The sequence below is a fragment of the Carex rostrata genome, chromosome 32, assembly GCF_964058835.1.
Source record: "Carex rostrata chromosome 32, lpCarRost1.2, whole genome shotgun sequence".
In the NCBI taxonomy this organism is placed as follows: domain Eukaryota; kingdom Viridiplantae; phylum Streptophyta; class Magnoliopsida; order Poales; family Cyperaceae; genus Carex; species Carex rostrata.
In genome coordinates, this window is record NC_135949.1 from 490,082 (window position 1) to 516,225 (window position 26,144).

Genomic DNA, 26,144 nt, shown 5'->3' on the forward strand with positions numbered 1-26,144 from the left:
ATTATAAAAACAACTCTGGAGGGAGATCATATGATATCTAAAACATATGGGAATTAATTAAATCATTCATATTCAGATTAAGCTTATATACAATGCAAAAAATGCAAACTCGATATTCAGATTAACACTTTATTAACCATTTAATGTCTACTATACAGATCTTAAATTTATAAACAAATGTAACTAGTCACGACAGTATTCAAACCCATCATACATCTCATTCTCAAGTGCAATTGAAATCAAGGAATTCAAGGAAATCAGCTGAAATTACCAGCCAGATATATTACACGACATATTAGCAAACCAGACTGCTACAATACAATCCTAAATTACATTTACACTTCTAACTTGTAGCTATCACCCAGTTGATTGATAAGAATTCAAGAAAGACTAATTCTAGCTAAATAATTAAGGAAAAATGTCAAGATATACCTCAATGAGCTCCAATCCTCTTCCTCTGCGATCTATAAAATATGAATAAATCAAAATAGAGAACAAAATTAAGATAAACAAAACAAACCGTATTGCAAAGGTGTTGGCACTAGGACTGGAACCTAAAACTATACATATTTCAAAGGTAACACTTGCCTAAAACTGACTCTTGCCTTAAACTGACACTTGCCTTAAAAATGACAATCCATAAATTGATGAACTGGTACAGTAACACTAGCCTAAAACTGACTCTAATAGCACTGCTACATACGGCCAGGTCAGGTACCAGTCAAAGCATAGTAAATAATCTCTACTATGTATAACTGAGACAGCTAGATTGGTTATAATAAGGACTGAGACAGCATTAGACTGTGATTAGCAAATGAAACCTAAATGAACAAAAACCATAAAATTAACAGTAATGAGCAAATGAAACCTAAATTACTTTCAAGTTTCACACTCTTATCATAACTTGCAAGTAATAACCAACCAAAAACACAGAGTTTCACACCCATTCCATACTTTTACCAAAAATTTTGAAACCTAAGCGAACAAAAACCTAAGTGAACATAACTACATACCTATCCACCGTTGGCAAATAGCAGCTTTGCTTAGAAAGGGAGGTTGATCGATCACGGTTTTGCTTAGAAAGGGAGAAATCGCAACTGATGCTTAGAAAGGGAGGCAAATCGCAGCGAAGGTCGATCGATCGGCTTTGCTTAGAAAGGGAGAAGAGAGGGTCGTGAGTGTTACATTCCGAAATTTTAAAACTTGATTAAAATTGATAAATCGATCAATTTTGCTTAAATAAAAAGTTTAATTAACTTAACAATCGTTCAGAAATTTTCTGACCGACTAAAACGAAACTAAAATTTCGTAATATAAATAATGTATGAAATTATGTATAATAAAATTTAGAGATTTAGAAATAAAATAAAATATAACAATACGAATTATTTGTACACATAAATTATGAAATTTATAAATCTTGTTTATCAATGAATTATAGAAGTTTAATTAAATAAATATATATATATAAAGATGTACAATTAATACCGAATGATTTGAATATTAGAATAGAGAAATAAAAGTACAAAATATTCACACGAAATTAATCGCAAAATATTATGAAACTTCGATTCGAATTTATAAAAGAAACATACCATAAATCAATTAAATGGAACTATATTGAAAATTCATATAATTGTGAACCCTTGGATCTAATCTAGCACCAATCTCAAAGCAACCCAAATAAACCTCTCCCCACTCTCTTTCCTCTCTTTCCCTTTCTGTTGGCGACACCCACAACATACCCCTTCTCTGTTACGCCAAAGAAGAGAAGAAAGAGAGGGGCTCCGCCCCTCCGCCCCCTCCCGTCGCCGGCGAACCCCACCGGACCCATCTCTGATCTCTCCTCTCCTCCTCTCCTCCTCTCCGCCCATGAGAGCCACAGCCGCCCCCTCTCTCTCTCGGTTTCTGCCTCTCCTTCCCTCCCTTGAAACCCTAGGAACTAGGGTTTAGGCTCGGTGCTGTCTCGGTGCTCGATGGGTGCTATCTTGGGGTGCTATGGTGATTCCTAGTACTCGAGCGAGGTGGCTGCAAGGCGGGACGAAACCCTCGGAACCGGTCGATCTCTTTTGACATTTTCTATTTCGGGTAATTTCCCAAAATAAATTCTAAACCTCTTGATTGGTGTCTGGATGAACCGATTAATGTCGTAGGATGTGAAATTTCTAGTTTTTGAGTACGGGTTGTTGATTTTCCCGACTCGATCGAATTGCTCGAATAAATTAAGTATAAGGGGTTATATTGCAAAATAGTTTTATTAATGGTTGGAAATTGTAAAATATATACCACAGTGATGTGTATGAATTAAAGGGAATTGCAGTTAGGATTTTGTAAAGGGAATTAAAATTAATTACACCTTTGCTCGGGTTGTTAATTTTCCCGGTAAATGGTGCTGATTTTGTGTGTGTACCAGTCCTTGACTTGACATGGACCCAAAAATATAAATAAATTAAATTGAAGGTTGTTTTGTGCAAAATACAAGCCTTGGCAATTTTTATAAAAATAAGGGGTATGAATTGTAAAATATAAGGCCTTATGTAGAGTAGTATAAATTAATAGCCTAAATGTGAAAATGTGAGGTTTTGAATTAATGACCGGCCTACGCATTAGAAATGTTATAAATGGACTTGGAGTAAATTGTGAATTGTAAATTAGCGGCTTAAACCCTTGCTAAATTATGGGCTTTTAATTAAATTGAATTGAATTAAAATGATTATAAATGAGCCAAAAAGGTATAAAAGAATTGACGAATTAAAATACGGCTTTCGAAATTTAAGTTTGAGAATGTAACCGAACTAAACCAAGTAATCGTATAATATAGGTGTAGGCTCAGTCGAGCCAGATATCGCGAGGTAATTCGAGACGCCCGATCCGTAATTAAGCGGTACGCTCGTCATAATAAGGTGTGGGATTCTTGGACTTGTTTGATACTTTATTTTCAGGAATTAAACTGTTTATTCGTTTGTCATGTTGAATGATTAATTATTGCATATTTTGGAATTCATGTTGTAGATTGATTCTTGCATAACTGAGAATGATTTGAATTGTTTGGTTAAGATTACTTGGCATGTTGGTATGGTTATTATTTGATTAGTTCTATTAATTGTTCTTGATATGAATGAATCCGCCAGGCCGACCTGTTTAGGTGGCTGGATAAGGTAACGGTGACCTATCCGTTGACCTGTGTTTATGAATTTGCCAGGCCGACCTGTTTAGGTGGCTGGATAGGGTGACGCTGCTGACTTATGCGTTTGACCTGTTAGAATTTGCCAGACCGACCTGTTTAGGTGGCTGGATAGGGTGACGCTGCTGACTTATGCGTTTGACCTGTTATAATTTGCCAGACCGACCTGTTTAGGTGGCTGGATAGGGTGACGCTGCTGACTTATGCGTTTGACCTGTTATGATTTTGCGAGACTGACCTATATGTGTGGCTTTGATATATATTTGCTTGAGATTTAGCAAAGTTGACCTGTATAGGTAACTTTGATTCCGTGTGTTTGCATTTGTGTCAAGTTGACCTGTATTGGTGACTTGTAAACCGGACCTTAGGAAATGGTTAAGCCAAACAGCAATTGCAGATGGGTGTCTGATAAAGGGTCCAGCGGTTGGCCATCTGTAGGCGTCTGAAACCCTACAGATGTGGGTTTGATAACGGTTCAGCTCGAGAGAACATCTGTAATTGCTACAAGCCCAATTGAACTGAGTTAGGAATCGAGTTAAGCCAAAATATATGTTGTGTGTTGAAAACCATCTTGGAAATTCCGTAAACTGTGTTTCAGGTTGATTAACTGTTGTCGAGTAGTGGCATTCTGTGATTTATGATTATATATATATGTTTGCATTGTTATTGTTTGAGTTTCATTGTTGAATATAGAGTTTGATTGCAAGTCCAATAATTCATATGTGGCAAATTCGCACTGAGGATTTATTCTCACCCCCACCCTCCCGATTATTTTCAGGTTATTTTATGCGGACGCAGCGAGTGAGGATATTGGTAATGCATATAAAAGATCCACTGCCTTGCGTGTATATGTGACGCCTGATTTATACATGCGGCAGGCTGTCAGACCCGGTGGATTTGGGGTGTGACAGTGAGGTTAGTGGCGGATGCATCTGAGGGAGAAATCGCAGCGTCTGAGGGAGAAGGGTTTTTCTTAGAGGAGGAGGAGAAGGGTTTCTAAGGAGGAGAGGGGGTTTTTCGTATTTGATTTTCAAAAAATGCCAAGTCCTCCACAAAAGGCTCTCTGTAACTCATTCTACCCTTTACTCCCCTCCGTTTTTTGCCTGAGTTAGTATACAATTAGCGGTACCGAGTATAGCCGCCTGATCAATGTTGCACGAATCCTGAAAGATAGATAGCCTTCCAGATAGGGCAAATTTCTACCTGATGGATGGTATTACCTGAGAGAAAATGTCCCCAATTAATTCATCTACTAAAATGGAGGCCTTCTTTTAAATCTGAACAGTTCATCACACATCAGAGGGCTCTGATTAACCCAGTAGCCAATAAGATAATAATTACACACTAAATTATATGCACAAAATTCCCCAAAATTTTTTTTTTTTACCATATTATGTGAACAAAATGTACATACAAATATAAAATTTATACAATTTCATTATTATTTGACTCTTGTCATAGTGTTATTAAATGTGGACCGTGCATTTTCACGTTTCAAATCGACGGTTGATTTTTCTTCAAATAATTCAAATTTAACTTTTAAATGATCAAGAGATAACCCTTAACATACACAATAGAAATGATTTTCAATTTGGTTATGTTTAAGCTTGGATCTGACGTGATGTGATTATAGCCATTCGATGGCATGATAGTCCGTAAGCTTGATGGATGTGAAAATCAACGTAAATTTTGACCAAATTTTCGCACAAATAATTTAAGCTAGTAATCTTTAATTGTAACAGTTCCGATCGACTGATGCACGACATTTTTTTTTCTTTCTTCATTAGCCTCCACAATTGATGTTGTTGTTGCATGACAAGTATATAGCATATGAGTTGTTAACACAACATGCATGTGCTAACGTGCTATTTTACGTGCCTATATCGCTTACTAAGACGTAAAAACACGAATTAACATTCACTATCATGTAAATTTCACTAATAATTTTTTTCAATAAATTTTTTTTAACACACAGATTGCCAATTTTCTTCATTAATTATAAAATATCACATCTCATGCAAATAACCAATAGTACATAATAAATTGAATATGTGAATCAAATAGTCATGACATGTACAACTATAATTAAAATAACAAAATATAATTATTACATCCTTTACAAAATTTATATCTTATGTACAAATATATATTCTTATAAATTCACATGTAATTGTACTAAAATTCCACTTCTTATTATTCTGGAACACACTTAACTGATCTAGGGGCCCCAGAAATTACTGGCTAGTAGGCGGCATCAGACACGTGTCACACAAAAATTATAACCAAAACAAGAGTTCCCGGGTGCTGTATTTCACTTCCCTCTCAAATTTGGGGTTTTTTTACTAACAGAGCAGTTTTGATTTAACGCAACACATCACATTTATAATTTATACATACAAATCATTGCCGACAAACTGAAGGAAGAAAGAAACTCGCTGTCAATAACATAACTTGGCGAAAAAAATTTCCCCCCTTCGTAGCCAGCGAAATCTCTCTAACGGTTTGTTCCTTTCAGGTATTGCGTGTTGAACCCTTAACTTCACGGTTTGAGATTAAATCTCCAACGGATTTGAGATTCGGGCTAGCGCGGGGATCCTTCATTTAAGGGCTTTGAGATTCGTGCAGTGGAAAAAAGAAGGTCCTGATATACTAATTTGGGGAAGAAGGTATTCCCAGGTCATGTAGAGGTGGTGAATTCTGAAATCCTTCCCCCCCCCCATTCTCCTGATATACTAATTTGTAGTACTTAGCCGCCTCCATCTCATTTCGACTAAAACCCACCTCTTTTCCTCTTTCTCTCTTTCCTTTAGGTCACGACAATCACGCGTCTCTGAATCACTCTCGCCAAGAAGTTGACCGCAAACAAGGAAGTAGATTCAACCACCGGAGTGTATACACTTAAAGGTAATATGCAAGTATCTTAGTTTGTACAAGATTTTTGGAAGGTATACACCTAAATGAATTGGATCCAACTGGTACAATGACAATACACTTTAGTTAGGGTTTTGGTTTTAATTTTTGGTTTGGTCTTGAATAAACCAAACTGATTTGAGCATATTAGTGCAACCAAAATTGTGCTCAATCAAGAAATGAAATAAATCAATCTTTATACCTATTGAACCCATTCACAATGGCAAAAGGTCCAGAGAATTCAAGTTGCTTCTGTGAACATTGACCGTGGAAAGCAATTCTCATTTTTAATAGGGTTATAAGAAGGTTAATAGGGGCAGTGAGACAAATTGCAGCTGTATAAAGCAATTCTCTGAATCAATACCAGCAGAAAGTTGCTTCTCTGAATTAGTAGATTAGTCAGGCTTAGAACCTCATTCTAACTATAAATTAAGAATCTCATTCAATTTGAGAGTTTTTTTATGTTCAATTTATAATCAGTACATTTAATTAAATTGAGAGATACGCTTTCTTTCTTCCTTTCGTCTATATATTTATTGTGATTCAATTAATTCCTTCACTACCAGTTGGTACTGCCCTTTGTAGCCCACTAACATGGTGTTGGTGGCTTGGTGCTGCAACAAGAACCCTTCTCAGCAAAGGTAAATGACTGGTTTATCATTTGCACTTATTTAATAAATAATTTTAGCTTACTCTTTTTAAAGACCCATTTTTTGTTACTTACTGGTTCCTTTTGTTGAAAAAAAGAAATCAATTTTGACTGGGAATTTCAGAAAAATAAGTTATTTTATATAAATTAATTAAATGAAATTGTAAAATAAGAATTTGAATTATTTACCAGTTACAATTTGTCTCACTGCCCCCTATTAACCTTATTATACAGCCACCAGATTTTGACTTAGGGTTGAACTCCGAATCAATACCATTAGAAAGATTACATACATTAAGTGCTTCATAGAAGCAACTTTAATTATCTAAATCAATACCTGATGGAGAATTGAAAATCTGCTGACGGATTGAGACAACACATGAATGTTCGATTGCTTGAATTCTTGATTCCCCATCTAAGATTAACCAAATTGAGCACAATTAAGAAACTATTACCAGCCTGACTAGCTAATACCAGTACCAGTACACATAAGCTTGACCACTAATCTTGCACATCACATCTACTCCATACATAAAAAAATTATTTATTTATAATAAAACTAAAGACGAAAGATCTATTGGTCCCTATGCAAGTAAATCTGGGTATATACCACACTTTGCTGCCTATAACACACTTCTTTGTTTTTTTTTTGGAATATAGAAGACAACAACCAATATGCCTCCAAAAAAATCTGGTCTGCCAAGATCAAGAGCAACTAAGAACAACAAGAGGAAGCGCACAACGGATCAGCAGATTCAGAATGTGGAGAGTTTGGATGGTGCAGCTGAATGTGATATTACACCAACAAAGAGAAAGGGACGAGGGCCTGCAGTTATAGCAAACTCAACAGATGTTATTGAAGATCGACCGGAGATATGGCTGGTTGGTCCACATGAGTTCTCCTGCGATAAAGATCCAAGGAAGATCGCTGGGGTGATAACTAGGCTTGCCCTTAATTACATGTCGAAACCACTAAGAAGTTATAACGCCTTTCCAATTAAGGCAAAGAAGAACGCCGAGAGGGCTTTTCTGGTACCCTTTATTAATCAGATTTTTTTATACTACACAATTCCACATATCATTTCAATGTTTGGGATTATCTGAACTAGTGGCCATAGATTCATCATATTGGAAAAAATGTTTGAATGAGAGAGAAATCAATGTAGAACTGCACCACTTAAATTGGTGAATTATAAACAAAAGCCTTTCTTCATTTTCTACAAACATTCACCATTTTTTTGGTAGTACTTTGTTAAGTGAAATTGTTGAAATGTTCACTTTGCTCTACTTATAATGTATTTTTCTTGTTGGATTCTAGATTCTGTTATGTTTCTTTTGAAAACCATTCTTTGGAAGCAAACCATAAGAAAAAAATGGACCTGTCTCAGATCATTAATTATTGCTTCCATTCATCATTATTATTATTATATATCATCATGATCATGACCATGACCACCATCATATTACGGAGCAATCTGCGCTATGCATTTGACCATAGCCTGCTGCCTGGGGCATGTTACACTATTAATTGCATGATAGGCTTGCTATTAAATACTAACTAATATGCTAACGCTCCAACCCTTTTCTTATTTTAAAGGAAAGATATAGGTACAAACATGGGGAAGATGTTGACGAATGTCGAAAAGTCTTTGATGCCATAGCTTGCAAAAGGTACTCTGAGGAGTTGTGTAAAGCAAGGCGCCATTGCATCGAAAAATATAAGTTTGACATAGATCTATGGAAGGCCAATGAGCTGCATTGGTGTCTTGATCCCCCAAATTGGCACGGTCTCTGTGACATCTTCAACACTAAGGATTGTAAAGGGTTAAGCAACAAAAAAAAACCCGTCTAGCGATGAAATTTACAGTCCCTCACCACGGTGGTTCAGCGAGCACTCATCAGCATGTGGGTAAACTGGTAAGCTTAATAACTATCGTGTTAGTAAATTAAAAATATTTAAAATTTACTAGAAAATCTGACCTTCAATAATTCTTGTTTATTCCTTCTCATGTGGAGGCAACGATAAAACAAGGAACTCCAACATTGGAGGAGATTTACCTACATATGCATTGTAGAGTCGAAAATGGAAAATCACTTGTGCTGTCTCAATATGAGGCTGCCAATAAGGCCATGTATGAAGCTACTGAAAATGGTGAACCAACAGAGGGCGTGTCTGGAACTACCATATAGCCTATAACTTTCGATGTCAACTCGCTGCAATTCACCGATGCAAGATCCAAAAAAGTTTATGTAAGTGGTAATTTTGCATAATCACAAAACCTCGTTATTGTGCAGTTTGTATTAGCAATACATTTATTGTATAGTTTCTGAATTAACAGTCCCAACCGTGGCATAACTAGGAATAGCATCAAATTGAAATTGCATCTCTAAATTTTTGAATTAACAGTCCCAACCAAGCCATGGAGGCAGATACAGTCACTAATCAAATCTACATATCAACAAATTACATTAATTTTTAATTTATTAACTACATTTCTCTATTATATATTTTACTCACCTGTTGCAACTCATAGGAAGAAGTTACCCAACGGAAGGCCGATAAGGCATATGTTGCCGAGGATGACGGCACTTTGTACATTGCTGCCATTGGGGGGACAAATCCGTGGCAAGTTGCGAGGCTTTGGGAGTGTGCTTGACTCTCATTTGGGGAAAACAGCCACATGAGCCAAGCCAACCAATTCACAGTCTGGGGTGACACAGCATGGGTTGAAAAAAACTTACACTGAGGAAGAAATGAACGCAATTATAGTACAACAACGACTTAATCGTATTAATGAGGACCGGGAAGAGAGGACTAGGATGCAAGAACAAAATAGCATCATGTTCATGCAGTTGTACGCAATGGTGGGGATGCAAAGGCCTGACTTGCAGGTACGGGCTAATTATTATTTTCAATGTCAGTTTAGGATTCGAGAATTTAACCCATGATATAAGTCCAGATTCTAGTAGTGTAACTTCTTCTAGCTGTTGCTTAAGTAGTGAAGAGATATTATTTTATAATTGATACAATTGATAAATTAAATGATACGAGTTGTGTTTTTAACCTGAGCTTTATTTTTCCCAATCCAACATGCATGCTAACAAGTACTCTTCCTATTTGAAAATTGATTGGTATTTATAAAGTACAATGTAACAATCTCCACTGTAAAATTTACCCATCTCCTCCTTAGAGACTAAAATCATGTGGTTATTATTGATATGCCAAACCTTCAAGGTAAAAGTCCAATTAAATCCAGTAACATGAGAGGTTCTATATTTATGTCAGAATTGCAAAGAAAGACGAAAAATATTTAACTCTATGCATAGTACCATAGTACGCATCATTATGCGCTATGCATAGTACCATACTCCTAACCAGCCTCTTAAGAATTATTGAACCTTAAAAATTAAGATATTGATCCATAGCATGCATCATTATGCGCTATGCATTGTACCATGGTACCATACCCCTAACCAGACTTCTAGGAATAACCAAATAACTGTAGTTGTTCAACCAAATCCTAGGAATTTTTACTATTACAATAACATCATGGTTAAGGGCAGTAAGCCAGTAAGCGATAGAAAGGTGACCGGCGTGACAAAATAAGCTACCTACACCTTGGTTCAAGTGTTAAAATATTTTATAGAAATATATAATTTACTCTTATTTTCTGAATTTTTATATTTATTGTCACTTGAATTTACTGTGTATTTCTGATTGCTAAATTCTCATTTGAATGGATTCGTGTTTAACTTAGGCTCAAGGTTACAGTCAGGGACCTCAAAATGTTGGTCTAATGGGGAATATCACTAATTTGCAAGTGAAATTGTCAACTTAAAACTAGATGTTAATAGTACTCACTAACCAGATGTTGAAATGTCCATAATCTAAAACAATTCTTCTATGGTTAATGCTTAGGGTCAAGGTCCCACAACACTACCTCAACCTCATGAAGGAGTTTCGGGAATGCCGATGGCCATCTCTCAGGTATCATATCAATAGTTGGAACCTTTTTCTTTTTTTAAGAACATAGGTTGTATTAGGAAATTTCCTTGTTTGTAGCTCTTTAGGTATCATACTTAAAAATATGTTCTAGATAGATGCATGAAGCTAAACTAATAATTTATCAATTAGTCCTATGTTATGAAGATAAAATGAGAATAGAAATATACTTAGTTTACCATTTAGTCCTATGTTATGAAGATAAACTGATTTTTTATGTGTAGTGGGTTATTAAGATATACCTATTATACTTATTTTAATGCTTTTCGAGTGTTTCTACAATTTATTATCAATATTAAATTTCATTCTATGCTATATGTTGTATATGTGTGGGTCGAGGTGCTGATTTTACAGAATCAAATGGGGGAAGAAATTTCCAAGCACCTCTCAATGTGCAATCTGAAAATGAGGTGGCAACATGTCTAGGTGCTGACGACATGTGGTTCGGGGAAGAAAGGCAGAACAACCAACCCTTCTAGTGTGGGGTGTTGTAAACTATTATCACAGAAAAATGATATTTTGTACAGCTAAAAAAGTAGCCTCTTTTTGTATATTTTTTGATGATGGGTTGTGCATATATTTTGGTAATAGAAACAAGTGGTTGCAAACTTGCAATCCTTTTTGGTTATAGAAACAAGTGGGTGCAATCCTCTTATACTGTGGTTGCAATCCTTTTTGGTTATAGAAACAAGTGGGTGCAATCCTCTTATACTGTGGTTGCAATCCTTTTTGGTCTGATGTTTCAAGGAAAACTTGAATTTACTATAATGATTAATGATAATTAAAATGTTACTCTCTATGTTTTATTGTGTTATTATTTTTATTATGTTTCAATGTGTAATGTAAAAGATTTTTTGTTTGCCTATGGGTTGGTACAAAATTGGTACGAGGCGAATTATAGAATTAGGCCAGAATATTTTTTTCAGGAATGACAATTTTTTGCATCGGAAAATCTATACAAATATGAGACCTAGACAATATCCTTGCAAATAACCTGGTGGGGCCTACCTTCTTTACCCATGCAACTAACCATGTGAAACCCAAGTTATTTACCCATGCAACTACTCACTCCTCTATCGTTGCAAATAATCCATGAGACCCACACACTTTATCCATGCAACTACTCAATCATCTATCGTTGCAAATACTCCATGGGACCCACACACTGTATCCATGCAACTACTCAGTGCTATATCGTTGCAAATACTTCCTACATCAGATTTGTTGCATGGATACTTATTGCATGGGCTCACCGTTGCAACAAGTATTCCAAAAGTTATTGCATGAATAACCCATGCAACAAGTTAGAAATTGAGTAGTTGCAACGGGGGTTGTTGTAATGGTAGTCTATGCAACTGATATTTTTGGGGGTTGTTGCATGGGTAAGCCCATGCAACAAGTCGAATTTTATCCATACAAAAAATTAAAATTCTAGTAGTGTCGATTTATTTTATATTTAATATTTTTAAGATAAAATTATTTTTTTAGTATTTTACATAGTTTATTATTAATAATATATGATAATATTGATTTATACAATATTTATGTATATATTTATATTTTGAAAATAATGGGTATATTTTATGTATATATTTACATAGTTTTTAATATTTTATGTGTATATTTGTCACACCCCGCAGCCATAAGTAGTGACAGAGCCTTGCCGTAAACATACAACTTCATGTATGCTTACAAGACAATTAAAATATACTCATCACATCACAATAAAAAGGGCATAAAACAAGTTTATATATAATAGTCCAAGTACAAGATATCTGGTAAAAGTATAACATACAAAAGGTATTTCGTACGGATACCAACCATAAGGTATGACATAGAGAGCTATACAACAAAAACATAATACGCCCCTCTAGTCAAATAACCAAAATAACCACTAAGGTAATATGGTAACATATACCAAAGGCCTACTACTCACGTGCCTCTCCAGGATCAGTCGCACCAAAACCTGTAAAAGAACCCAAAGGGTGGGGGTGAGAATTTATTTCTCAGTGCGAATTTGCCACAATCGAGTTATTGGACTTGCAATCATACTTCATGTTTAAAAATGAAATCCATACAAAATTACATTAACAATTCTATAACAATATATATAAATGAATGCATATGCTCGACAACAAATAATCAAATGAAATACAACTTACGGAATTTCCAAGATGAAGTTCAAACAAGCACATATTTGGTCTAACTTATTTTATTATGGCTGGTAGCACTTAGATGTTCAACCGAGCTGGACCCTTTATTTGACCCTCATATGTAGGGTTACTGGCACCTACAAATATTCAACCGAGCTGGACCCTTTATCTGACACCCATTTGTAAGGCTTTGGCTTAACTATTTACTAAAGTATGGTTAAAAAGTCGTATAATGAAAATTCACTTGAATTAATTTAGAAAAGCGTATCGCGCACTTATATGGCAATAACATCTAAAACATCAAACAAGTCCAAGAACCCCGCACCTAATTACGAAAAGCGTATCGCGCACTTATGGTTCGGATGTCTTGAAAGGTCCCACAAACTCTTCATCAACCGAGCCTACACCTATATCAACATACATAATGAATTTAATCTTTGTTCGACGATCGATATGCTTACTTGAGTTATATTAATTTCTTTATACTTTTCTTAACATAATCCATATAAATTTGTATCAACCTTCTTTATTCACTTTTATTACTTAACATCTATAAAAATTCACACAACTTTCAATTTGGTCCTACAAACCATATATATTTCCAAACATAGAAATAATTTACAAAAATATCCATTTAGCTCTTGCTTAACCCAAGGCCGAAATATATAAAGGAGAGGAACAAGGGTTATCAACTATGACAATTTAGTCATCCATCTATTTATTCTCATGCCAATTTGATGGTTGAACATATAAAAGATTTAAGCGGTAACAAATCAATTTTTCAACTACCCAAACCCTAGATTATTCAAAACCGAAATAAATTCTAGATTTTACAAGAGAGGAAGGAACTTACCAATTCTAATTGTTAGATTAGACTAGATAAACCACAACCCTTCTCTAATTTTCGGATTTGAGACCAACCATAGATAGAAAATCGAGATTTAGTTGAAATTGAGAACGAAATCACCAAATTAACAACATAGAAGCTTAATGGAGATGGATTACTCACAATTTATACAAAAATTTCGGATTTGATCAAAACCCTAACAATGGAGATAAATTTCAGATTTTTTTGAGAAGAGAGTTTAGAGAAAGGAAGTACCAATGGAGTGACTAGATGCCTGCTAGAGGGAGATAATCAACAAATTTCCAATTTCTTTCTTCATTTTCTCAAGAGATTTGATAGATTTTAGAAGGAGAAGAGAAAGTTTCCCCTCTCTTTTTCTTTCTTTTGGCAGACACCCTAAGGAGGCAGCGGACACACACAGAGAAGGGACAAAGGGAGAGAGAGAGACAACATGTTATTTTGACAATTTTTCTAAATCTCCACTTGTTTGATATTAATAAAAGAAGCATTTATATTTATAATTATACATATGAGATTGTATTTTGTTCTCAATTTATATAAGGTATAAATTTCAAGATTCGATTAAGTTTGGTTGTTCCGAAAATCCAGACCAATGTTATAATTGTTTTAAATTTTAGACTCCTAGTTTGTCAATAAATTTTTGATTATGTTTTAAAACTTCTAATTTTTATTGTTGAAAATTTCTTAACGTAACAATATTTATACAATATTTTTCATATTTAGTGATATTAGATACATGACTATTTTATGTATATATTTATTTGATATATTTTTTAATTAAATTATATATGCTACTAAATAGGAAATTAGATAAAAACAAAGAATATCAAAAGAGAAAGGAAGAGAGAAGGAAAGAAAAAGGTAATTTTTTTTATAATTAATTTGTAAATTATTTAATTTCTGAAATTATGTTACTTATTATTTTTTTTAAATTAGTTTATTATTCAGACCAATTAAAACAAAAATTATCTCTCGCATTAAGGAAATATTCAAACAGAGAAAGAAGAGCAAAGTAATTTTTTATAAATTATTTATAAATTATTTAATTTCTGAAATTTTGTTGTACTTATAGAATTATTATTTCTTTAAATTGTAGTTTGTTATCCAGACCAATCAAAACAAAAAATGAGCGCCATCTATGTGAGAATTTTTGTTGGAGGAGAAATCATGTACAATGATGACAGAGTTTTTTACAGCACCCGATCTAAATACTCATTACTTATAACCGTTTTTGAAATTTTCTAAATTATTCGAGCACCAATTTGAAGTTTTATAAATTATTCTATACCATTTTGAAACTTTCTAAATTATTCGGGCACCATTTTCAAATTTTCTAAATTATTCTACACCATTTTGGAATTTTATAAATTACTCTAGACCATTTTGAAAATTTCTAAATTTTTCGGGCACAATTTTAGAATTTTCTAAATTTTTCTACACTATTTTGAAATTTTATAAATTATTCTACACTATTTTTGAACTTTCTAAATTATTCGGACACCATTTTGAAATTTTCTAAATTATTCTACACTATTTTGGAATTTTCTAAATTACTCTAAACGATTTTAAAATTTTCTAAACTAATGTAAACCGTTTTGGAAATTTTTTAAACTAATCTAAACCATTTGAAAATTATCAAAATTATTTCAACAATAATATAAACCGTTTTGAAATTTTCTAAATTATTCGAACAACAATATAAAACTATTCTAAATTATTGAACTAATAATCTAAACAATCTAAACAATAATTCTAATAATTCTAAACAATATTCTACTATTCTAATATTCTATAAATAAATAAATAAATAACCAAGAAGATCGGCGACGCTGTCCCGCTTCTCTGCCTTTCTTCTCTTCCTTTTCTGCTTAGCTGAGTAACTAAACATCTTTTCGGTTGCCCAGTAACCGAAAATTCTCAATATTTCCGCTTACCCAGTAAGCGGATATTTTTCTCATTTTCGCTTATCCAGTGAGCAAAAAGAAATTAAAAATCCAGTTGTTAACTAACCGGATTGGGTATTTTCCGATATTCTTTCAAAATTTGGGTAGATTTGGTAATTTTGTTTTGTTTTTGGGTATTTATAAAAATTTCGGGAACTTTTAGGACCATTTAGAAACTTTAGTAGAAAAAATACAGATTCATTACCTTTGTGTTTCTCTTTGAAAATTGTTTTGTCTCTCTGGAACTGAAAAGCTCGCCAGGCCAGTTCAAAAGCACTGTTCATGAGAAATTTTAAAGAAATTTATGGGCTTCGACCAACTTTTTTGTTTTTTAATATGCAAAATGATATTATTTTGTTGTTTTTATTATGTAAGAGTATACTATTTTATTGTTTTTATTATGTTGATTTTTCTATCTAGTATCTAATTAGCTAATGTGCTTGAATCCGATTCATGTCATTTTCTAGAGAAATTTTGTGTTTGCTCCTGTCTTTATCTTCATATCAAAATTCAAACAGTTAATATAAATTGCTCAACATAATCTCCATATTAAAATGTGATTAGAGACCCATTTTATATTTATTTTTTAAAAATTGCTTTTTTTAGATAGGTAAAAAGTCAATATTTTTTAGAAATTATAGATCATTGAGAAATAGTAATTTTGTACTTATCTAAAAAGATAATAACTAATTTTAAAAAATATAACATTTGGTATCAAACGCATTTTAATATAGAAATAATGTTAAATAGTTTAAATTGATTATTTAAATTTTGAAAACTAAAATAAGAATATTAGGATATGAAAAAAGTGAAGTATTTGGACACTACTTTAAAAAAATAGGCAAGGATAAGACATTTTGACTTAATTTAAAATTTTAAACAAAAGGACTCGAAGTGAGAAGACCGTGGACTGAAATTATCCAAACACATTTTAACCTGGTCTGGTCTGAGCATATGTACGACCTTGTATCCTGTACAATCAGATCAGATCAGATGGCTACAAGTGCGTCCATTTTACAAAATATTGCGTCGCTTCGCACTTTGCTAAACATTGCGATGGAAAACCCCATTTTGTAGAGAAGCGCTGTGCCGTTTTCAAAAGCACTCAGATTTATCCTCATATCCTGAATTATGATCATAGAATTTAAATTTAATTTTGTACTTAAATCATTATAAGATGGTGTATCTCAATCTAACTGCTCTCTTATATGTTTCTTTTCAGAAATAGCAAAGCCTAATTCTATTTCAGCACAAAATTATGTTTGTATTAGTAAGAACGTTCACATCAAAAGTGTTTTCATGTATCAACTTAAATTTAAACTAGTAGCATATAAAAGAAAAATGTTATGTTTTCTAATTTATTTGTTTGTGAGGACAAATATTTCATTTTTCTACTTATGATGTTTTCGATGACATTTTAGGAATATACTTGTGCTCACATATGCCCCATATATATTTAATTAATAAAGAGTATACTGAATATTTTACAAGTTTTAAATGAGTTTCAGTAGAAAGGATAATAACTTGAATAAATTTGTGGTTTTTGGATATTCAGAAGAAGAAGAGTAAATATGAATAAATTATTAAATTTAGAAAGAAAGAATACGTCATTTCAAAAAAATTATCATACAAAATAAAAAGTGTCAGTTCCCTCGTACAATTGAGGTCTGATTTATTTGAGAGGGCATTGCAGCCTTGTTTCTCTATTTGCAAAATAGTTGTGAAAGCCCAATTCACCAAACGAATGAGGTAAGGATTTGTATCGGAACTTGCAATGCATAGAAGAAGGAATTCAAGTGTAACGCATCACCACCGGAAGAGGGATTTCTGGGTCAAACATCACAATATATATTAAAAAAAAAAAAAAAGAATTTGGCACCTTAAATCAGTTGGAATTTCTTTTAAACTGAGCCTGAATTTCTTTTGAACTGAGCTTTTACAAGGATTGTATAGAAGATGTGGTACGAGTAACAGTCCTAGTTCCACAGCAGTGAACCAAGGCCTGTAAACAAATACACAGTTGCCTTGTTTTCACAATTATGCCAAAACAAGGCCCCCCTGTAAACCCAAATTCCCAAATTGCCCTTTCCAAAACTCAATTCTACAAACTTTCCATGGAACTGCACTTGATTGGCACCATGGTGCTTGGTTCAGTACAAGTAAAAAGACAAAAACTGGCTAATCAAAGTCAATTTTTTTTGGAAAGTGATCCTTAATACCCTTATAAAAGCCACAACTAATTGTACCAGGCTACCAGCCAAAACATGGTTACTGAAAATCTTCAATATAAATTTAATAGAAATTAACAATTGTGTGATAACACCATAAATTTTAGCAGTAGAAACAATTATGTAATCAGCATTTTAACAATAGCAGGTTCTTAATAAGTCGGGTTGAATGGGGTTTGCTTGGATGTGTGGGTGGCCTACATTTTACTAAAAGATAAATATGGGTCCACTACATTGTAAGGAAGCTAGGCATGCTCAAGCTCAACATGACAAATGTTATAAATACATATTACAAGTATTCTCTCCCTAACGTATTCCAAATGGGGCCATTACGAAGCTTAACCTTTTCTTTCCCTTAATCCTATATATCAGCGAAAGAGGCATACCATTTAGTTCCTCACACAACATGACAGTGAATTAAGGCATTGGGGGCTCATTGAAATCCGGTCAAAATTTGGCTGTCTCAAATACTTGATCAATTTTACTGTAAACAATACACAGTGGCTTTATGGTCACAATTGAACCAACATTGCTGACTAACAACAAAGTCAAAATGCATTTTAAAAAAGATTCATTGCAATGAGAACATGCAAGAGTAGAAGCAACTGAATTAACTTGTAGTCATTTCAGCATGTCAGTATTAAGTGCTCACCTGAATTGAAAAAAATGGTAAAAAAAAGGGGGGAGGGGAGGAATAAAATAAAAAAAACCTTATAACAACTAACAAGTAAATCAAATTGAGATATTCTTAAACCATTCCTTTGCTGAAGTTTTACCAGAAACAATGTCAGTGTAGGCTTGATGCACCCCTGGAATGGTGTGCTCATATGGAATAACAATCTTCTCAAGAAACTGCTTCTCATTTTGTTTTGAAAAAGAAAGTAAACCTCTTTTTGCCACTGGCAGTCCTTTTGACTCCAGAAGTTTCAGGACAAGGCTGGGGGGGATCAGCTGCTTCTCCAAGCTCAAAGTGAGCAGAACTGGATTTCTGACCACATGCAACTTATCACAACCCGCATCCTTTAACAGCAAAGGATGAGAGGGTTGTGCGACACGGAAGTTGTAATGTCAGATTCACTGATGCCTGTTTGTCGCATGAACTTATGAGGGTAATTGAGGTGGTGGATCTTGTTGGAGGCTCGAATGGCCTTGTCTGCTGGCAATGCGTATCCTCTGCATTAAATCAAAAGGGGAATCTCAACCTTCGGATTTTAAACGGAGCCAATCCGGCCCCTACTTATGATAAGTGTGCACAAATCTTAAAACGGATCGGATGGTCAGAATTCAACAGAAAAAGTGAGGGTTTATGTTAGTCTCTTACTTGGAGGCATGGAGCCGTCTGACTGGTACTGCTATTGAGATTCTTGCGCACTTTATAAGCACGAATGTTGAAGTTATTTGTGCGAATCATAATACCAATTGTACGTTGGATCAAATATCGGACCAAATTCCCCAATCCCAAAAAAGACAAAAAGAATAGACTTCGCTTAATAATATTTATTTTTCCAATAAGAAAAATAAATTCGGACTCGCAGCCTTTTTTAAAAAAAATTTCATATTTAATATTTGGAGAACAAATATGAGGAGAAAAATGGGACTTCTAATTTTGAAGAAATTTAGATATCTATACAACTTAATTTTTTTAGATAGTTTTTTATTAAAAATTTTAAATTAGTGGACTACAGGCACCTCAATTTCTCTGAAAATTGAATGGAGAAAATCTTAAGATATTGAAAGAAAATTATAAGATGATTTTTGGACTACGTGCACAATCTCTTAGTTGAAAACTATCTTCTTTTTAATTTCTATTTTTTATAAATCGGCATTTCTTATTCTAGACCTTGATTCACAATTTAATTTTTAAATTCCTCAATCAGAGTATCATATTTTAAAATTCCTCAATGAGTCATTTCAAGTGAGATGTGGTTTATACGTGCTTTTTGTGCAAGTACAACATATAAGTGTTCAAAATTGGTTTGTTAAGAAGTAAGAAGCATGATTTGGGTGTCAGGGTATATTAATCATTGTATATGTTTTATTTTGAGAGGTATTGATTTTATGTTTCCTCTATTTTGTATGATGCATTGGCATATTAATAAAAAAAAAAAAAATTAATACATAAAAGGATCCAAATTTTTCTCCCGCTGCGTATCCCAAAATTTTCAGTACCGAGCCTGGTGGTTCTAATGCAAAAACATTTGAACAGGACCACTTCCTAGCATGTTTGAAGTATTTGCATCCAAATATCACCAAAAATACTGTCAGGCATATGTATCTCGGAATTGATAAGACTAATCCAAACAAAAACGACTTCATCCAGTTCAATGACAAAACCAAAATCCAAAACTAAAAAATAACAATCGTATAAACCCCCTATGAAAAGCCATTTGTTCGCCATGATTGTGTTCTCCATCTTTAATTATAGAAACAACAATGAATGTCGAAATGTCATGTAGACAATCAGAAATGAAGAAAATTTTCATGATTATTATTAGCACAACTCATTGCATGTCTTTCAAATCTCTCTTTCTATATACAGATCATCATCCCCAAAAAAAATGATGGAGAAATTCAAAAAGATACACAGAAAAAGTTTCAATAATAACATAAATGTAGCATCTCCAGATAAACCCTATGAAAAGCCCAGTGAGTACTAATGCTTCGGTCTGACCTCAATGCCCTGCACAATCAACCCATTCTTCCAATGGCCGCCTTTAATTTCCATCAAAGACATGTCGACCTCTCCATCGATCCCTTCTCCACTATCAAACTCTCCCAACTCGACCTCCAACCACCCGTCTTGTCTCTCTCTCGGCAATCTCACGTCATCACTCATCTCCTCAATTTCCCTCCCTGGCCAACGCCTAACCCTCTCCCTATGACTGAGGCACACCGAATGCTCAGACACAATATCCCCAGCGAGTGTAATTTTAGTTGCTTGGAACGGGTTTCTTAGGCCTCGCGCGTTGTCTGCCAGTTTGAAAACAAGATAAGCCGCATATACAGTATTTGGAGTGAGGATTCTGCTGTCTATCTTGCCATGGATCTCCAGCCAGCATACCTTTTCGAGCTCGGCACACTCACTGAACCTTCAAAACGCATAAAAGAAATATTAGTCTTAACTAAAATGATAGTTATATTATCTTGCATTAAGTTATTCTAAGACTGCTTTTCATGGAAGATTTAACAAGAAGTTGGAATCTAATCAGCAAGTATTGAAATTTAGTTTGTGTTTTGTAATAAATCATTTTCTCTATGCAAGCTTTATAGAATTTGAGTAATTATACTTTGATGTGAGGATATGGATGGTCCTATTTCTCCAATAGTTTGTCCACTTTAACAATTATTTTGGTAAAAATGAATTGCAATTAATCAATAAGAAATTAACCTATCGCATGACATCAACTGTCAATCGAATTTATAACAAAACGTCAAAATCATTGGTCAGCATAAGAAATCTTAACCGACCCCTACCATAACAACTGATTGCAATTGTTCATGGAGTGAACTATTACCAAGATAAAAATATTAATAATTACATGAATAAAAATTAAATTTATCATCATCTAATGGATCTAATGAACTGGTGAAAAGCTGTTCACCATGGGATACTGAGTCAAACTGTAACCAAAAACCCAAACATGATCACACCCAACAAAACTACCCAACCAATTTGTAATAAAGACGCTCAACAACATTTTGAAACAAATTACCACAGTAGTAATCAAATTACCCAAATTAACAAACCACTAATTATCACTTCTTTAATTGTCACTTTCTATTTCTTTTTGTTAAATTTGTTTTGTAAGTAAGATGGCACCCACTAATTATCTCATCTTAGTCCTCTATCTTTTTTATAGTTGCTCTCTTAATTTGTTTGTTTCTTTATTTGAAACTAAAGAGACGATTTAGAAATAAAAATGTGAGAAAAGAGTAACAATTAATGTTTCCATGATAATTGATTTTATAACCCTGAGTAATGAACAGTGAAAGACATGTTCCAAAATTTTATTTTTTGTTCTCTCAGTTGCTTTATTCAATTGGCAACAGCACACAAGCAGAAGAGGCTATCCTTGATATATATTAGCTTTGATATGAAAATTGGAACTATTTAATTTATTGTCTAAATTAATATAATATCATAAGATAAAACAAAGAGAAGAAAACAAGGTGCAATTTGTTATTGCGAATACGTACCTCGAATCCGGAAGAGTAATCCAGTTCCAATATCTGGTGTCATCACCCCACACAATTCCCAGAGCCCTGGCTGAAAGCATGAAACATTTTGCCCCACTGGATTTCTCCAATCCAAAACTCTACAAAGAATCCAATTCAGCATTCCATTCCATTCCAGTCACAATGAGAAGAAATTCATTTTAATTAATATCCAAATATCAATGAGTAGTACTGAAAGAGGAATATATTAATAACGAAATTACCATCAAGCCACCATCGATTAACAGAGGATGATCGCAGAGTCTCAAGTAGAGTTCTTTTTTGGAAGCGTACTCCACCGGATCAACAGACTGAGATAGGAAGGAGGAATAATCGGACGGCAGGAAGCGCTGCCAGGTGGCATCGGAGTCGGCTGCAGATCGGAAAGCGCGGGACACGGCGGAGGAGACGCAGGCATCACGTGGGGTGGTGAGCGAGATGGCGTGAGAGATGCACTCCTCCGGTAGCTGATTGATGTCTTTCCCTCCGACAATCGTCGCATCCATCGCAACTGGTTTGGAACTGAATAGAAGAGAATAGAATAGAATATATAGGGGAGATGAAACTAAGATTTAACTTGGTCGCTGCTTGCTTTCTCTCTTTTGTAGTCAAAGTCAACATCTCAAACACTTAGCCATTAAGCATAGTATACTATTTCTAGCCTCATTTTGCTCCAATAATTTTTCATGTCTCCTCTATGTTTATAATTTATAAAATTTCTTATTAGTACTTACAAATTATAAATTTATCTTATTTTTTTCTCAATTGTTATAATTTTATTTATTTATTTATTTATTCTTCATATCATTAATCTCATAAAAATACTCTTCGACTCTCAACTGAAAATTATGATCATCAATTCCTTTCTTATTTGATTTATACATATTTATCTAAATTTCAAAATTATATATATTTTATGACCTCGTATATTTATTAATCTTTACCATTCATTTTCTAAGCAAAAAATAGTGTATTCTTCTTATTTAAATATATCATTTTAAAAATATAATATAAATAGTAAAAGAATTTCAGCATGTAGTGCATAATTGAATATCGCTGAATCATTCATCTTCACCTGATGTATATCAAATTTCAAACTTTGTTTTAGTATATATTACACTGTTAATATATTGCGCCTACATCACGTGATAATTTTAACTTTATAATTCTTAATTAAAGGTAAACTAAATTTTTTTTTAATAATTAGTTAGAGTTAACATGAATTAATTACATGAGGGGGTAAATAAAATAAAATATTGTAAGAGATAAATGATAAATAAAATAATTTTAGATCTCTAGTTGCAAATAATAAGAAACTGCGTCAGTTATAAAAAGTACATAAATTTTTTTTCATTATTGTCATTTAACTTGAACTTTCTGTCATTTTGAATCTTGACAGTTACTGTCAAGCTCTAAAAAAAATTCTATCATTTTAATCCTGCTTTTGCTTTAAATTATCAACATCAAGTAGGAAAATCCAGTTCAAAAGCACTGTTCATGAGGAATTTTGTTGTTTTTATAGAAATTTTAAAGAAATTTACAGGTTTGGACTAACTTTGTTGTTTTCCAATATGTAAAATGACATTATTTTGTTGTTTTTATTATGTAAGAGTATACTATTTTATTGTTTTTTATTATGTTGATTTTTCTATCTAGTATCTAATTAGATAATGAGTTTGAATCCGATTCATTTTCTTTTCTGGAGAAATTATGTGTCTGCCCTTACCTTTATTTTCATATCAAAATTCAAACAATCAATCTGAACTGTTGAACATAATTTTCATATTAAAATGTGATTAGAGACCCAATTTATATATATATATATTTTAAAATATTACTATTTTTTAGGTAGGTAAAAAGTCAATGTTTTTTAGAAATTATAGATCATTAAGAAATAGTGATTTTGTACTTATTTAAAAAGATAGTAACTAATTTTTAAAAAATATAAAATTTGGTATGAAACACATTTTAATTAAAATAGAAAAAATGTTAAACAGTTCAAATTGAACCAAGGTCTGTAAAGAAATAGACAGTTGCCTTATGTTCACAATTATGCCAAAACTAGCCCCCTCTAAACCCAAATTCCCAAATTGCCCTTTCGAAAACTCAATTCTACGAACTTTCCATGGAACTGGCATCACAAGTATTGAGACAATGCCAAATTGTTGCCGACTTTTGATAACATTAAAAGACAAAAAGTGGCTAATCAAAGTCAATTTTTTTTTAATAAAAAAAGTGATCCTTAATACCCTTATAAAAGCCACACCTAATTGTACCAGGCTACCAGCCAAAACATGGTTACTGAAAATCTTCAATATAAATTTAATAGAAATTAACAATTGTGTGATAAAACCATAAGTTTTAGCAGTAGAAACAATTATGTAATCAGCATTTTAACAATAATAAGTCGGGTTGAATGGGGTTTGGATGTGTAGGTGGCCTACATTGTAAGGAAAGGAAGGCATGCTCAACATCACAAATGTTATAAATACATATTACAAGTATTCTCTCCAAATGGGGCCATTAGGAAGCTTAACCTTTTTCTTTCCCTTAAACCTATATATCAGTGAAAGAGGTGTACCATTTAGTTCCTCACACAACATGACAGTGAATTAAGGCATTGGGGGCTCATTGAAATCCGGTCAAAAATTGGCTCGATCAATTGTACTGTAAACAATTGAACCAACATTGCTGACAAACAACAAAGTCAAAATTGCATTTTAAAAAGGATTCATTGCAATAAGAACATGCAAGAGTAGAAGCAACTGAATTAACTTGTAGTCATTTCAGCATGTCAGTATTAAGTGGCTCAACTGAATTAACAAGTAAATCAAATTGAGATATTCTTAAACCATTCCTTAGCTGAAGTTTTACCAGAATCAATGTCAGTGTAAGCTTGATGCAGCCCCGGAATGGTGTGCTCATATGGAATAACAATCTTCTCAAGAAACTGCTTCTCATTTTGTTTTGAAAAAGAAAGTAAACATCTTTCAGGACAAGGCTGCGGGGGATCAGCCGCTTCTCCAAGCTCAAAGTGAGCAGAACTGGATTTCTGACCACATGCAACTTATCACAACCCGCATCCTTTAACAGCAAAGGATGAGAGGGTTGTGCGACACGGAAGTTGTAATGTCAGATTCACTGATGCCTGTTTGTCGCATGAACTGGAGCGCTGCATCAGGCTTATGAGGGGAATTGAGGTGGTGGATCTTGTTGGAGACTCGAATGGCCTTGTCTGCTGACAATGCGTATCCTCTGCATTAAATCAAAAGGGGAATCTCAACCTTCGGATTTTAAACGGAGCCAATCCAGTCCCTGCTTATGATAAGTGTGCACAAATCTTAAAACGGATCGGATGGTCAGAATTCAACAGAAAAGTGAGGGTTTATGTTAGTGTCTTACTTGGAGCCGTCTGACTGGTACTGCTATTGAGATTCTTGCGCACTTTATAAGCACGAATGTTGAAGTTATTTGTACGTTGGATCAAATATCGGACCAAATTCCCCAATCCCAAAAAAGAGAAAAAGAATAGACTTCGCTTAATAATATTTATTTTTCCAATAAGAAAAATAAATTCGGACTCGCAGCCTTTTTTTTTAAAAAAAATCATATTTAATATTTGGAGAACAAATATGAGGAGAAGAATGGGACTTGTAATTTTGAAGAAATTTAGATATCTATACAACTTAATTTTTTTAGATAGGTTTTTATTAAAAAATTTAAATTAGTGGACTACAGGCACCTCAATTTCTCGGAAAATTGAACGGAGAAAATCTATAAGATATTGAAAGAAAATTATAAGATGATTTTTGGACTACCTGCACAATCTCTTAGTTGAAAACTATCTTCTTTTTAATTTCTATTTTTTATAAATCGGCATTTCTTATTCTAGACCTTGATTCACAATTTAATTTTTAAATTCCTCAATCAGAAAAGAAAACTGTTGTTGTCAATTTTTCTTTGACTATTCATGATGAAACTTCTAACTATG

At 33.5% G+C, this 26,144-nt stretch overlaps 1 protein-coding gene and 1 long non-coding RNA gene across 3 annotated transcripts in view; both read right to left on the reverse strand.

Moving 5' to 3' along the window:
* Positions 1-22,686, reverse strand: part of LOC144547906 (F-box protein PP2-B11-like) — a 47,241-nt gene extending 24,555 nt beyond the window's left edge. The window contains exons 1-3 of the mRNA XM_078296586.1: positions 22,378-22,686; positions 22,136-22,254; positions 20,570-21,027 (exon numbers count right to left, since the gene is read on the reverse strand). Coding sequence (XP_078152712.1) covers positions 20,592-21,027; positions 22,136-22,254; positions 22,378-22,659 — 837 coding nt within the window. The 5' untranslated portion in view covers positions 22,660-22,686 and the 3' untranslated portion in view covers positions 20,570-20,591. The remainder of the gene's footprint in view (positions 1-20,569; positions 21,028-22,135; positions 22,255-22,377) is intronic.
* Positions 12,475-14,129, reverse strand: LOC144548167 (uncharacterized). 2 transcript variants are annotated; one of them, XR_013509273.1, is made up of 3 exons: positions 14,002-14,129; positions 13,225-13,306; positions 12,475-12,712 (listed from the first exon to the last, which is right to left on the reverse strand). It is a non-coding gene; the product is annotated as an uncharacterized LOC144548167 (long non-coding RNA). The 2 variants fall into 2 exon arrangements; XR_013509272.1 differs by lacking the exon at positions 14,002-14,129 and having other exon boundaries at positions 13,225-13,382.
* Positions 22,687-26,144: the final 3,458 nt, after the last annotated feature.